At 49.7% G+C, this 13,831-nt stretch overlaps 2 protein-coding genes and 1 long non-coding RNA gene across 16 annotated transcripts in view; 1 reads left to right on the forward strand and 2 right to left on the reverse strand.

Annotated features, from left to right (window-relative positions):
- Window positions 1-13,831, reverse strand: part of PHYH (phytanoyl-CoA 2-hydroxylase) — a 1,057,918-nt gene that overhangs the window by 374,964 nt on the left and 669,123 nt on the right. The gene's annotated exons all lie outside the window — the stretch shown is intronic.
- FRMD4A (FERM domain containing 4A) overlaps window positions 1-13,831 on the reverse strand; it is a 695,352-nt gene that overhangs the window by 3,412 nt on the left and 678,109 nt on the right. For 11 of the 14 annotated variants that reach the window (XM_050803197.1, XM_050803199.1, XM_050803194.1 and 8 more), the window contains 4 exons: window positions 13,487-13,724; window positions 12,477-12,644; window positions 9,702-10,591; window positions 7,534-7,630 (listed from right to left, as the gene is read on the reverse strand). In XM_050803197.1, coding sequence (XP_050659154.1) covers window positions 7,534-7,630; window positions 9,702-10,591; window positions 12,477-12,644; window positions 13,487-13,724 — 1,393 coding nt within the window. Of the gene's footprint in view, window positions 1-4,677; window positions 5,118-7,533; window positions 7,631-9,701; window positions 10,592-12,476; window positions 12,645-13,486; window positions 13,725-13,831 lie in introns of those variants that run through there. The other 3 variants (XM_050803200.1, XM_050803207.1, XM_050803195.1) reach the window with 2 other exon arrangements.
- Window positions 634-9,013, forward strand: LOC126962391 (uncharacterized). The gene is made up of 3 exons (XR_007728677.1): window positions 634-1,128; window positions 7,471-7,545; window positions 8,555-9,013. It is a non-coding gene; the product is annotated as an uncharacterized LOC126962391 (long non-coding RNA).

The following is a 13,831-nucleotide window of genomic DNA, read 5'->3' on the forward strand; positions in this document are numbered from 1 at the left end:
CAGGGCCCTGTGCTAATCACGAGTCTTTCCTGTTCAGAGCAGTGAGGCCTGAGACCCTCAACAGTGCTGCGTGTACAGAAGGCCCCAGAATCCACACAAAGGGGCCGCCTGAAACCTAGAGCATTTGTGAAGGAGGAAAACGTAAGGTAACGCTTACTCAGTGCGCTGGTTCTTCAACGTAGCTGCATCCAGGGAGCACCTGGGAACTCTCAGAAATACTCATGCCTGGGCCCCGCCTCGGGAGACAATGGCCTAATTGGTTTGGGGTGTGTTTGAGCGCTGGGAGCTGCCAAAGCTCCCACCAGGTGATCCTCATATGCAGCCGAAGCCAGACCCTCCGGGCTGTCCTCAGGGGACTTTTCCCACGGGACAGCTGCTGGGGTTGTCCTCCGTGAGACCCCAGGGCTAACCAGATGTCACTAGGACATTTTCATTCTGTCCGGAAAGAACATTCGAAATGTGAGGTTTCCCTATAGTGAAACTGTGGTGGTATTTTGAATTGTGTTTTAAAAGTTTAAAAAAAATGGTGACGTTGCTTTATTCTAAATAACATGTATTGTTTTGTGATTATAAAAGTGTGTTCATTTAAAATATACAGGAAAGTCTATAGAAGAAAATAAAAGGCTTTTTTTTTCTTAAGTATTTTAGGTAGGTATCACCATTTAGGTTGGGTAGAAGTAATTCTTAAATCTCGAGAAGCAATCATAGATAGGTGGAAGCCGATAGTCATTACTAGGGATCATGATTAGGAAAAACAGCCTCTCTCCAATGATCCTGAATGAGCCCGTTGAATTCGTCTCCTGCAACTGATCTCCCCGTGGGGAGTGCTAGGGGAGTGGTGAGGGATGGGTGACAGGAGGGGACCCTAACCCAACGTAGTTCGGAGCAGGTGAGTTTTAGGAGCATTTCAGTACCAAACACAGCTTCACGACTGAGAATCAGCAGTCATCCCCAGCTTTGTTTCATTTGCTAACCTCTCTAGGAACAACTGGATGTTGTAAATGTTTCTCATCTGGCCTGAAAATCCACGAAAGCTGGAAAATCCCAAGGCATCTGTGCACATACTGGTGGATTTTAATGAGAGTCCTGTGCTTGGAGCACCAGAAATAAACCAGCTTCAGAAGTAAAGTAAGAAAAGGCCCTTGATTATGACACTGGCCACGGGTATTACTATATGTAGGTGGTAAGTGGACGTTTCTGGGATACCTGTCCTGCAAACTTTCTTTCCACCCTGAGTTGACTTTTGAAATTGTGCCTGACTGAAAAACTTCTAAGGGGAGAGGTGGTTGGGCCCTCCAGGGGTCCTGTGTTAGGGGGACAATCTCTCCCTAATTCCATGTGGTCCTGGTGGTGTTCTCCACCATGCTGCCATCCTCACTCCCGGGGGGACCAGGGGACAAGGAACCCAGTGGGGCCAGGCCAATGAGTCCCCCGATCATAATCCCTGGTTCAAAGATGGCCATGTGCCTGAGCAGCTTTGAAACCACAGAGATGTCATTTCCTCCTGAGAACGAAGTTAACAGGAGGAGGAAGCAGAGCTAGAGATGGAATGAGACCCAGCCAGCCCAGGCTCCAGTGACATCAGCTGGTACATGCTCTTGTTTGCTTACGCTTGTTAAACTGAGTTTTTCATATGTAACTAATGAATACTGGCACATGTAAGTAGTTTCTTAAACTGTTGATGAAATGTTTGTTTCTAACACGAACATGATCTGGCTCTGTTTGGGACAAAACTTCCCTAAGGGGCTTCATGAGATCTAAGGAACCACTGTAGCCAGTGTTTCCCAAAGTAGTCCTGTGAGTTGCTCTGAGGGGAAAAAAAAGGTTCCATGGATAAATACATTTGAGGAGTCTGCCTTTCAGAGGCCTGAAATGTAAATGTATATATTAAAGGTTCTGAGAAGTCCTGGATTACTGTTTGCCCCAGAACTTCTGGAACAGTATCACCTATGAAGATCCACAGAACACACTTTGAAAAACACTCTTAAATAGGCTAATATTATAAAATGAGGTTGACTTATCTTGTATGTTGGATCCTGAACAGTTTCTGGTTCAAACTATTACTGTTAAAGTTGAGTAATAATTGTGACAATATAACCTGCTTCACAGGGACTAAAAGTCCACTATGTATTGATCATAAAGGCTCAAGGAGAGACCACCGAGTTCAAAGCAGTGACTGGATAAGGCAGTAGATGAGGTTAAGGGTTCCTGTGGTGGTTTATTCGGTATGTGAAGAGCCTAACCCTTAGCCTAACCCTGTGCTGTTCTCCTTCTGGGTCACAGAACCCATACATGACAGGGCATTGGGATCTGGATGATGGGGTGGGAGATGCTGGATCGGTGGTTTGGTTCTCAGGTGGCTCCCCGAGGGGCCACAGTATGGAAACCCTGGCCTGCTCCTGCCTCTGAGGAAACTAGAGCTGGAGGAAAAGAGGTAAAGATGTATTTTTCCAAAATTGTGATGTCTTACACGGAATCTTTCTTAGTGCTTCCCCATCATTACTGAAGTATGTAAGGTAGTTTTAAAGCTATAAATGTTGCTTCATGTATTGGTCTCTTATTCTCAAGTTTATTCTCAAGTTGGGGGAAGAGACCCTTGTTCTGGCTGCTCAGCTAAGCCTTTCAGTACAAATTCAATTTTAGGGTAATAGTCAAGGAATGCCATGTGCTACGAAAGCAAAATTAATGAGAGAGACCATTTAGGAAGCATTTATTCTTCATGAATAATACAAATGGGGCCACTAAATAGTTGCCCTAGTAAAGTCAAGTCAGTCATTCACTGGAATATGAGCTGGGGCAGGATGAAGATGTAGCTGTGCTCTCTAAACTGTGACCCAGCAGAGCAGCTTAGCACTGGGCAGTCTGGGTCACAGAAGTGACAACGTCAGAATCTGTGAGGGCCAGTGCCTGTGGGGGCTTTCCACAGGAAGAATGCGCTTTCCCAGAACTATGCTCAGAGACGTGTGGCCTGCAAAGTGTACTGGCCAGGGGCCCTCTGATACCAGACAGATGGCAAATTCACCCACATCTCACAGGATTGTGTGGTTTTTAAGTGCTTGGCATAGGGAGGTGGGGCTGCTGGGAGGGAGGAATTTCAAACTGAATTATTTTTGTAAATGTATAACTTACAAAACAACTGGTAGCACATACTTGGGTTGTTGAATAGTCCTGCAGTTGGGGACGAGGCCCTCTAGAGGCATCCTGTCTCACCTGGTCTGGGAAGGTGCTGTTGCTCAGTATATGTAGGTGTGTCCCTGCATGTGCACACATGTATGCATGTAGATATTTCAAGCAGATGTGCTTACATTTCCACAGCAGCTCTTTCAAACCTGGTTAGTTCTAGTTCTGGCTATCATCCCAACCTCCATCACCTTTAACAGATGAGATGATCGGCCCTTCCATACTGGGGGAGAAAAAGGCCATTCTTCCTACTTCAAAAATACTGCTCTCATGACATCATCCTATCTTAAAATCTCTTCTTTTTTCTGGCACTGGCCAGGGGGTGGTCTACCTTCCTTCCAAAGCCTAAGTCCCTGTCCCCCGATTCCCCATCTGCCAACTTGGCAATATTGTCCGAGCTCGTCAAAAGTCCAGTTTTTTCTCTTCAGGAAACAAGACTCTCTGTTAACCACCCCTCACGCTTGTCTGTGCATCCGTGTTTTTGCACTTGGAATGGTCTCTCCCTGTCTCAACCCCCTCCTCCCACCACAGGCTTCTGAGCCAGGCTCACATAACATCTCTGTGAACTCAAAAGTGACCCTCTCATTTCTGAATCCTCTCAGCGTTTTGTTTCTAAGTCTTAGAGCACTGAATACATAAGTGTGGCAGTTTCTCATGCTCCTCGTATATCTCCTGATAGACTGTAACGGTCCTGGAGCTAGGAACCAGACCAGGTGTTTTCTGCCCCTGTGCTTTGCAAATTTCGACATGCATTGTATTCACTCAGGAATCTTGTTAAATGCACACTAGGTTCAGTAGGCCAGGGTGGTGCCCAGGAGTCTAACTTTCTAACAAGCTCCCGGGTGATGGTGGTAGCAATAAAAATGCTGGCTTATGGACATTTCGAAAAGCAGTGCTCATAGCCTTTGGTACTCAGCACAGCTGTTAAGAATGCTGGGATGAAATGATGGGGGTGCTTCTGGATCAACTCAGTCTGCCCTTGGTGCTTTGAAACTTACATTGCAGTGATGCTGTTCTTTTCAGGAACAGTAAAATGTCTACAAATATTTGGATATAGGTAGAACATGGTGAGTCTAAAACATACTTTGGGGCCAGGCGCACAGATCACTTAAGGTCAGGAGTTCGAGACTAGCCTGGCCAACATGGCGAAACCCCGTGTCTACTAAAAATACAAAAATTGGCCGGGTGCGGTGGCTCAAGCCTGTAATCCCAGCACTTTGGGAGGCCGAGGCGGGCGGATCACAAGGTCAGGAGATCGAGACCATCCTGGCTAACACGGTGAAACCCTGTCTCTACTAAAAACACAAAAAAAACTAGCCGGGCGAGGTGGCGGGCGCCTGTAGTCCCAGCTACTCGGGAGGCTGAGGCAGGAGAATGGTGTAAACCCAGGAGGCGGAGCTTGCAGTGAGCCGAGATGGCGCCACTGCACTCCAGCCTGGGGGACAGAGCAAGACTCCGTCTCAAAACAAACAAACAAACAAACAAACAAACAAAAAAACAAAAATTAGCCACGTGTGTACCTGTAGCTACTAGGGAGGCAGGAGAATCGCTTGAACCCGGGAGGCAGAGGTTTCAGTGAGCCAAGATCATGCCACTGCACTCCAGCCTGGGCAACAGAACAAGACTCTGTCTCAAAACATACTCTGGGGGTCTTTTCTGGGAAGCAGTGTTGGGAATATCTAACATCTGATGTAAGAACCTCCATCTAAAAACATACAGTTCGCCATGTATCTGGAAATAAGGCATAAATACAGCACTCAGATGTATCCTTGTGGAAACGGTGACACGGAGAAAAGCAACACACATGCAGCACATGTGGGACCACAGACTCATGGGCAGTAGGAACAAAACTCCTCTTACGGTACCTCTATTCATCAGTACTTTGGTGAGGTGGAGACTCAGACCCATCCAGAATGGGTGAGTTTTCTGTTGCTTCTCTGAACAAAGGAAAGCAGGAGGAGGAAGAGAAGAGAGGTCATGTTACAGAGAGAAACTGACACAGACACGATTAGCAGCTTAGTAATACATCCGAAAGGCCCACCGATTAGATACCTGAGTTAGCAACAGATCATACAAGTCATGCAGTACTTTCAGTCCCCATAATTGAGTCAAAGACGTAATTTGTTAGGAGGGATGGGCCCTCTTTGGCACTTTTTACCCATGGCCTCATTTCGTGTCACATCATAGCAAAGAGTTTACGCAAGAACCAAAATAGCTGTTTTGTTTCAGATTTGTCTTGAGTCCTCACTAGTTGTACATGGTGAAATAGGCAAGATTCAAGACCATCTTATATGCGTAGGACCCTGAGGAGTGCTTGTACATTTCAGAGCCTGTTGCCAAATACAATCATATATTTGGATCAGGTGAGACTGGGCATGATTCAGAAAAGATCTACAGAGGGATCTTAAGTTTCTTGTTTAGTCACTGGAGGTATGAATTATATATATGAAAGATGTGTCATTCTTTTATGAGCTAATCTTGGTGAGACTCTTAGACCCTAAACCTTGCAGAGGCTGCCTGGCCACACAGGTGAGAGCTGGGGTGTGGGTGGTACGTGAGTAGGTGTTAATGATCTAGAGTTAAGGACAGAGGGGCAGCTACTGCCCGACAGACAGCCCAAGAAGTAGGAGTAGACACAGGAACAGCGAGTTGGGGCTCCAGTTTCCCTTATTTTAAAAGGAATTAGAGGCAGCATGGGATTAGTCAGTGATGGTCAAACTTGAGTGTGTGTCAGCATCACCTGGAAGGCTTATCAGAAAGCAGCCTGCTGGGCTCCACCCCCAGAGTTATGGATGTTTTTAGGTTACAGGTGAGCCTGAGAATTTGCATTTCTGATAAGATCCTGGGTGAGGCTCTCACGTGCTGCTGCTTTGGGACCACACTTAACTACCGGTATAGTGGGAAAAGACAGGGTTTGGGGTCACAGAGGGCAGAGCTAGGATTCCAGCTCCCTCCAGCTGTCAGACTTTGGGCCAGGCACTTAGTTCCTCTGAGCCTCATCTATGAAACTAAAACGTCTGGGTATTTCTGTTGCCAGGGGACGATAAGGATTATATGAGCTGTGTGTTAGAAGCTGCTCCCAGCCTTTGAGTACACAGCAAGCACTCAGTGTTAGAACCCTTTCTCTCTTACCAAAAATGAAGGCTCCAGAAAACCTTGTGTAAAAAATTACTACAGATAAACCTGCAGGAACAAAAATGCCGGCCAGTGCCTGTAATCCCAGCACTTTGGGAAGCCGAGGTGGGCAGATCACCTAAGGTCAGGAGTTCGAGACCAGCCTGGCCAACGTGGTGAAACCCTGTCTCTACTAGAAATTTGCCAGGTGTGGTGATGCACACTAGTAATGCCAGCTACTAGGGAGGCTGAGGCAGGAGAATCACTTGAACCGTGGAGGTTGCAGAGAGCTGATATTGTACCACTGCACTGCAGTCTGGGCAACAGAGTGAGACTCCATCTCAAAAAAAAAAAAACGGCCAAGTATGAGAGCCTGAAAGGCAGGCATTAGAGCCAATTCTGGAATTGTGCTTTTCTCATGATTCAACTCACAGCCAGTTGTCAGATTTTCCCAGACATCCCCCTGATGCTCCACCAAACCAGGAACCAGACAAACCGAGGAAGGGGACTCCTTACTCCTCTAACCAACAGATGTTGACAGATCCTAACATCTACTTAGAGTGATGTCTCAGGGGCAACAGAAGAGGCAGGTGCTGTAGGGCCAGGTGGGTTACCTGTGTCTGCCAGACCCTCCACTAGGTCAGAACAGCCTCACTGGCCCCGAGATGATAATGCTGTAGGCGAACTCGTCAGGCTATCAAAAGAGCCGCCTGTAGGTTTCATTTATTTTGCTGTGTACGGCTTCCGCTGAAGGCTTCAGGGCGCCTGATCTCCTTTGTGTGTTGATAAAGAGCAAGTGCTTGGCCACGACATAGCCTTTTTTCTTGCATCCTGAGACATCCTAAGACAGTGGCCGTTTCACCTGCCTCTCAGGGTATTTGCTGTCTTCAGCTCTCTTTCTCCCCCTGACATTCGTGCCTGGGTACAATCCCAACTGAAATCAAATGCTGTCTGGAAATCTGACCAAAGCAGCACAGTCCCACTTCCTGCTTCCATCTCCCCACATCCCAAGGACCACCGTCTACTTTAAGAGAACACAGACAATTCACCTCTATAAAGGCACAGCCAGGGAAAGGAGTAGGCAGAGATGACAGCGGATCATGGGACTTCTCTTGAAGACACTTCCCAGTGACGAACGCTCATCGTCCATTTACTGACTTATCCTTATGTCACTAGGATCTGAATATCTACAACACTCTTTCGAGCTGACACAGTGAAGAACATGGAAGGAGAACTCACCCAGTCTGCCAGGTTAGGATGTGGTGGGGGCTGCTTGGGGGAGTGGCTCCAATTTCACTTGACGGTGTCGAGCTTCTCTGGCTTTGAGGTAAGGCAGCTATATGCAGGTGGTGCAAGAAAGGCAGAGAGCAGACAGGGATCAGACATAGGTGGAGGAGCTTGTGACCTGTTGGCCGACACCAACCCAGTGGCCAGAGGTCACCATTTCCAGGGATACTGGAAAGGACCCCAGGGCAGGGTCTTGGCATCCCTATGGCATGGTCACAGTGGGGAACCATCTCTGCATCCCACCAATTCTATTTTCTCCCCACTACCATGCACCTTCATTCTGAGTCAAGTTGACCTGGGATCCTAGGTCCCCACTTTGCCACCAGGAAGTGGCCATAGGGATGGTGACAGCTTCAACAGCAGCAAAGAACCTGATGTCCACATAGTCCTTTGAGTGAGACCTGAGCAGGGCTCATACAGGGATGACATATTTCTCTGGCCCCAGGGCATTTTCAGTGTAGCCCCATTGTGAAATTGTTTCTCTCCATTGTGAAGAGAGGGCATCCACAAAGGTTCTCAGAGCCTGTTCTCTCTGCTGTTTCAGGCTTATCATTGCTACTGTAGTACAGTTTGAAGGGAGCAGGGCTTTTAGGGCTTTTAATAGCTCATCCAAACCTGAGCACTAGGCATTTATTGATGTAGGCAGTATGGAAGTCCAGTTGGAAAGATTTAGTAGGAAGTCAATCCTACTTAAATGCATCCTTTGCTTTTTTGGTAATGGAATGTTTTCCATCAGTAAACCTCAAATACAGCTTCTTAAAAATTTTAGTCTAAAATATGTTCCAAAAGATCTACCTAATCTCTTTACATAAAGCAAATCTACTAGACAAGTGCTGCAATTTTGATAGAACATGAACCCTCCTGTTTGGAGATATTTACAACACATTGGTTCTTAATCTAATAGGGTCACAGATGATCATACTCAAGATCTTCCTGGGGAGTCAATGGCAAATTTCACTGGGCTATTTTACAGGTGAAGAAGGAGCATAAAGAAGGTTCTAGGACCTTGAAGTCCACGGAACACCCACTATTGCCTGATCTCTGGAGCTTGTCATTTGGCCAATGGACCCTAATAAACATGTCCACCAGGATGTGGGGATAGAATGCCGGAGCCTGGCTCACCTGGGCAGCCAGGTTCTTCCTCTTTGCCCTGCTGTCTCCAGGCACCAAGAATTTCCTCCAGTTCCCCAAAGATGAACCCCCCATTATCTCATGTCACTGTTTCCCCTGATCTTTGCCAAATTCCTGACTCAGAGTTCCTCCCATTTGCTTCTGACTCTCATTTTATTCTTACAATGTTTACCATTTCTGTTCTTCTCAGTGTCCCTCTCTGAGTGGTAAGAATATGTTAATAAGCCAGTGCTGTGACCAGAGCACAAGGCAATTGCTCATGTTGGTCAGTGTCACTGTTATTAAATGTAACTTAAAGGAATGGGTGGTTTCTTCCATTTTTTTTAAAAACTTGATTCAATACCACCCAATGCTCTTGACTACAAGAATATGAGGGAAATTTTCAGACATACCATCAAGGATATTGAAGACACTTAACAAAAATATAGTTTGTGGCTGTGGCGTATCATCATCGAAAAGGGAAAGCCAGGAGCAGTCAAGAATTCTGTCAAACGCCCAGCTCTGGCACTCTGGTTATTAGCCAGTCTGCCCCCATCTGGGGAGACACTGGCCAAATCTTTAGACTTGACCCAAGCCCATCCCCAACCCAGTTTCCTTTGCAAGCTGCAGCTGTGGGCTTTCACTGGAATACTCTCCTCACTAGGGTAAAAGACTCACCTTTGGTTGGATAAACCCGGAGACATTACCTAAGTTTCTTAGATTTCTGTCCTTACAAGGAGAAATGGGGGGGCTGGCCCAGTGTACTCTGGAGGATCAAGTGCACCCTTACATGCAAGATTAGGGTAAGAACAGGGCGGGGGCGGGGTGGGGGGTCAACAAAGGCCTGAAAGACCTCAAGTCTCCCGCATCTGACAGCAGGGTTCCCAGAATTAATGACTCCCGTTCCTCACTGCACCCAATTCTAAGGGTACCTCCGGGCAGCAGCCCTTGACACCAGCGAGCAGTTCGCCCCCAGGCCTTCCCACGTGCGCCCGGCCGCCCCTTCTCACCTGACGTGGCCTTGCACATCTGGGGCATCCTGGTGACCCTGCTGTGCGCCACGAAGGTGCTCTGGGAGGAGGTGCTGTACTGCGAGCCGCTGTCTGAGGAGGTGGAGCTGGTGTGCGACAGGCGGCTGTGCTCCTTGTGCGAGGCGGTGGAACGCTGGTACCACTGGCGCAGCTCGTCTGAGACGGCAGCACGGCCCGCGCCCTTGTCGTGGGCACCCTCGCGGCCCAGCGACGGAGTCCGCAGGATCTGCGATCGCGACGGCGTCAGGCGGCCCGTGTCGCCCTCGTCGCCGCCGCCGCCACCGCGCCAGCTCTCCTTGAACAGGCCGCCCGCCGTGTAGGAGTTGGAGGTCTTGAACTGAGCCTTGACGCTGTAGTGGCCCTCCTGGTCGCTCTCCAGGCTGCGCACCACCACGGGCGTGGCGCCGCCCTCGATGTACAGCGGGTACTCCTTGATGCGGTACTGCGAGCTGGGCTGGCTCTGGCTGTGCAGGTACACACCGCCCCCGGCGCCCCCTGCGCCCCCCGCGCCCCCGCGTGCCGCCAGGTTGGGCATGCTGCCCGAGCTGGCCGAGCCCAGTGCGCCCGCCGCCCGCTGTCGCTGCCTCTGCCTCTGGCGCGCCTTGGACGGCGAGTCCTCGGCCAGCGTGGAGTAGTTGGCGTTCATCTGCGCCGGGTAGTAGTGCTCCGAGCTCGAGTGGCTGGTGCACGACGAGCAGTCGTCCATGGGGTCCGAGCCATTGCTGCTACGAGTCCGCGGGGTGTAGAAGTCGGGGCTCCCGGTGTCGTTCTCCGAGCCCAGGAGCTTGCCCTGGGACTCCAGGCTGGAGCTCCGGTGCCTAAAGTGCAGTGCAAGGCTGTGCAGTCGCGTGGGGCTGATGTCCACCGACCTGCCAGGAGACGGCCCGGGTTGGTCTGGGGGTGGGGGGTGGGCCCAAGGAGGGGTGCTCCGGGGAGGAGGGGGACCTGAGGAGGGCACTGAGGGCCTCCACCCAGGCTCAGGCCCCAGCCCAGCAAACCAGAGTCTCACTCAGCAGGGCTGCCCCGGGGATCTGGGAACTGCCTGTTGTTTCCAGCGAATGAAACTGCCGGTTGTGACTGGAGGCGAACCTGGCGTCTCCACCTTGATTCCCAGTGGGAAGCGGGACTGAAGCTAGGACTCACAGAAGGGTTTCGATTTTTGTTTTTTGTTTGTTTTTTTTTTTTAAGTGTAAAATGATTCTATAGACACAAAGAGAACCACAGAATCATTACTCTAGTATTATGGTTAAACCAGATAGGGCTGGGCACGGTGGTCCACGCCTATAATCCCAGTGCTTCAGGAGGCTGAAGAATTGCTTGAGCCTGGGAATTTGAGACCACGCTCTGCAACACAGTTAAGACCTCATCTCTTACAAAAAAATTAGAAAATTAGCTGGGTGTAGTGTTGTACACCCATGGTCCCAGCTAGTCAGGAGGCTGAGGAGGTAGGATCACTTGAGGATGCAGTAAGCTGTGATCAAACCACTGCATTCCAGCCTGGGCAACAGGGCAAGACCCTGTCTCTCTTGGAAAAAAAAAAAAAAAAAAAAAAAGACAAAACACAAACCAGATGAAATGTCCATATTTACAGATCAGATCAAAAAGCAGTCCTACAGAGGCCCTTCATATAATTTAACCAAATACTATCACATAATCCATATAAATAGACTCCCCTTTCCTGTGGAAACTGGGAAATAGAAGGTTGGTGGCAAATGAGATAATTAAAGAATGATGCAAATACTCACCACACCATTACTTTATCTATAATTCATTCTGCTCGTGTGAGTCCACTCAGGGCTTAGGGAAGTACGTTTGCGAAACACTATCACAGGGCAGATGGTGTTGCCTGATGCTGGGACTGCATGTGAAATTCACAGGGGCCCCACTGGCCAAGCACAGGAAGAGGTGAGTCCCACCCACTTCCAACTGCCACTCAGAAGGGGGTTGAAAGTCTCCATCACGTGGCCCTCTGTGATCTGGTTTGCTTCTTTTTAGACAAAGAAGGTGTGGCTAGGAGCGGTGGCTCACGCCTCTGATCCCAGCACGTTGGGAGGTCAAGGCGGGTGGATCACCTGAGGTCAGGAGTTCAAGGCCAGCCTGGCCAACACGGTGAAACCCCGTCTCTACTAAAAAATAAAAAAATTAGCCAGGCGTGGTGGTAGGTGCCTATAATTCCATCTACTCAGGAGGCTGAGGCAGGAGAATCGCTTGAACCCAGGAGGCAGAGGTTGCAGTGAGCCGAGATCGCACCACTGTACTCCAGCCGGGGTGACAGCGTGACTCCATTTCAAGAAAAAAAAAAAAAAAAAACCAAACAAACAAAAAAGAAGGTGTGATTCACTGAAGCCTCATTTATGCCTGGCTCTTTTGCTCTTTATGAATTTACATTTTGAGGCACTAAAGGGAGTCCAGTATAAATTTAGGCCTCAGTAGAAAGATGTAAGAGCTCTTCCCATGCTAACCCAGCCAGCCTCTGCTGCCTCTGCTTCGATGAGGAAACTTTTCATGCTCCCTGTCTCCAGGAGCCCAGGGATTCTCTGGCTGGCTCCAAGTGCCCTCTGCATGGGTCTCATGGCTAATGGGGGTTGACTGCCGCCAGCTTGGTTTTTTTATTCTGCTTCATTTATCCTCCCGGGTTCAGGTCTGACTGTAGCTCCTCCATTATTTGGGCCAGCTTGGGGCTGGCAATGCCCAATTTTAAAAAGGAAGGCCTGGTCTGAGCAGGGAGGTGGCCCAAAGGCCGGGCAGACTCACCTCGTGGAATGGACGTAGTGGGGACTCCGGACCCGCAGGTCTGGTGTGGACGGCATGCTGGACTGGGAGTTCCAGTGCGGGAGGCCGCGGATGGGGCTGTTCTGCAAGGAGTTGCTTCCTCCGCCTGCTTCCGCACAGCTTCCCGTGCTGGGGAAGCGCTTGTGGCTGCTGCAAAGCCAAGGAGGCCATGTAGTCACCGCCAGACAGACAGCACCTTTCCTGGGGGGCTGGCTAGTTCAGGACATCGATCCCAGCATGTGGGGAAGCTCGCCCGTGACTCCCACCTTGCTTGGTCAGACCTCTACTGTGGTTCTCAGGCTTTCCCCAGCAGTGGGTAGAGTCCTGGTCCCTGAACACCCTCCCCACTCCCTACCTAGGCAATACGAGACAAAGATCCTGGTCAGCCTTCTCTGTAGCAGGCAGTGTGACGGTCCTGCCCTTACAGTTTTTGTTTTCCAAGAAACAAATATTTACCTGTCCTGGCACCCCCTTGGAGCTTGGTAGGGTGATTAAAGGAAATGAGAAAAACAGAGCAGCAGACCCAAATGCCTTCCAAAAAAAAAAACCTCCCTACAAGGTCAGGCCGGTAATGAGCTGATAATACACAGCTTGGATTTCAGCTGCTTGGCTGGAGAATTCTGCTGGATGAGGGGGTGGAGTTCTGAACCACTGCAATTGCTCCGAGTGGACTTTCACTTGCCATTTCAGAATAGCGCTGCCTGAGATTTCCTAATTAATTCCTCTGGAATTTAACAGCATTCAAACCATCTGTCATCACGTGGATTGTGGGCCAAAGCCCCAATTTCTGAGTCACAAAAATGTACCTCAACAGGGTGGGCAGCAGAGGGCGCTGTGAGCACAGCCCCGTGAAAGGCAAACCCCAGGGGGAGGAACTAGGTTGACGTGGGTTTTGTCACCGTGGATGCTACTTGGGACAGCCCTTTGATTGTGGAAGCAATCACAGAGCGTGGACGGTGGCCTCATTTGGCGTCATTCACGACGCAGCTCACCTGGAATGGCTGTGAGAGGAGCGCTTCTTGACCTTCTCATAGGGTTCATCTAAAGAGGACTCGCTCCACATTTTGGGCTTGATGGGAGACCTGTCATAGTCGCTGCGGTGACAGTGCGTCTGTCGGAGTCCCTCCAGGGACTGGGGAGGAGGAGGCCTGTTGTGCGACGGTGGCCGAGGAGGGAGTCCCTTGTGAGGAGAATGTAGGGGGGACATTGTGCTGGTAACCTGACAGTCTTCTGCACAAAGACAGGAAGAGAGGAAATGAGCCCCGGCCATCCTTCCCACAGGCTGAGCCAGAGCCCCCACCCCCATCCACCCGCACCTTGGAGCCATACAGCCAAAC

This window comes from Macaca thibetana, chromosome 9 (genome assembly GCF_024542745.1).
Source record: "Macaca thibetana thibetana isolate TM-01 chromosome 9, ASM2454274v1, whole genome shotgun sequence".
In the NCBI taxonomy this organism is placed as follows: Eukaryota; Metazoa; Chordata; class Mammalia; order Primates; family Cercopithecidae; genus Macaca; species Macaca thibetana.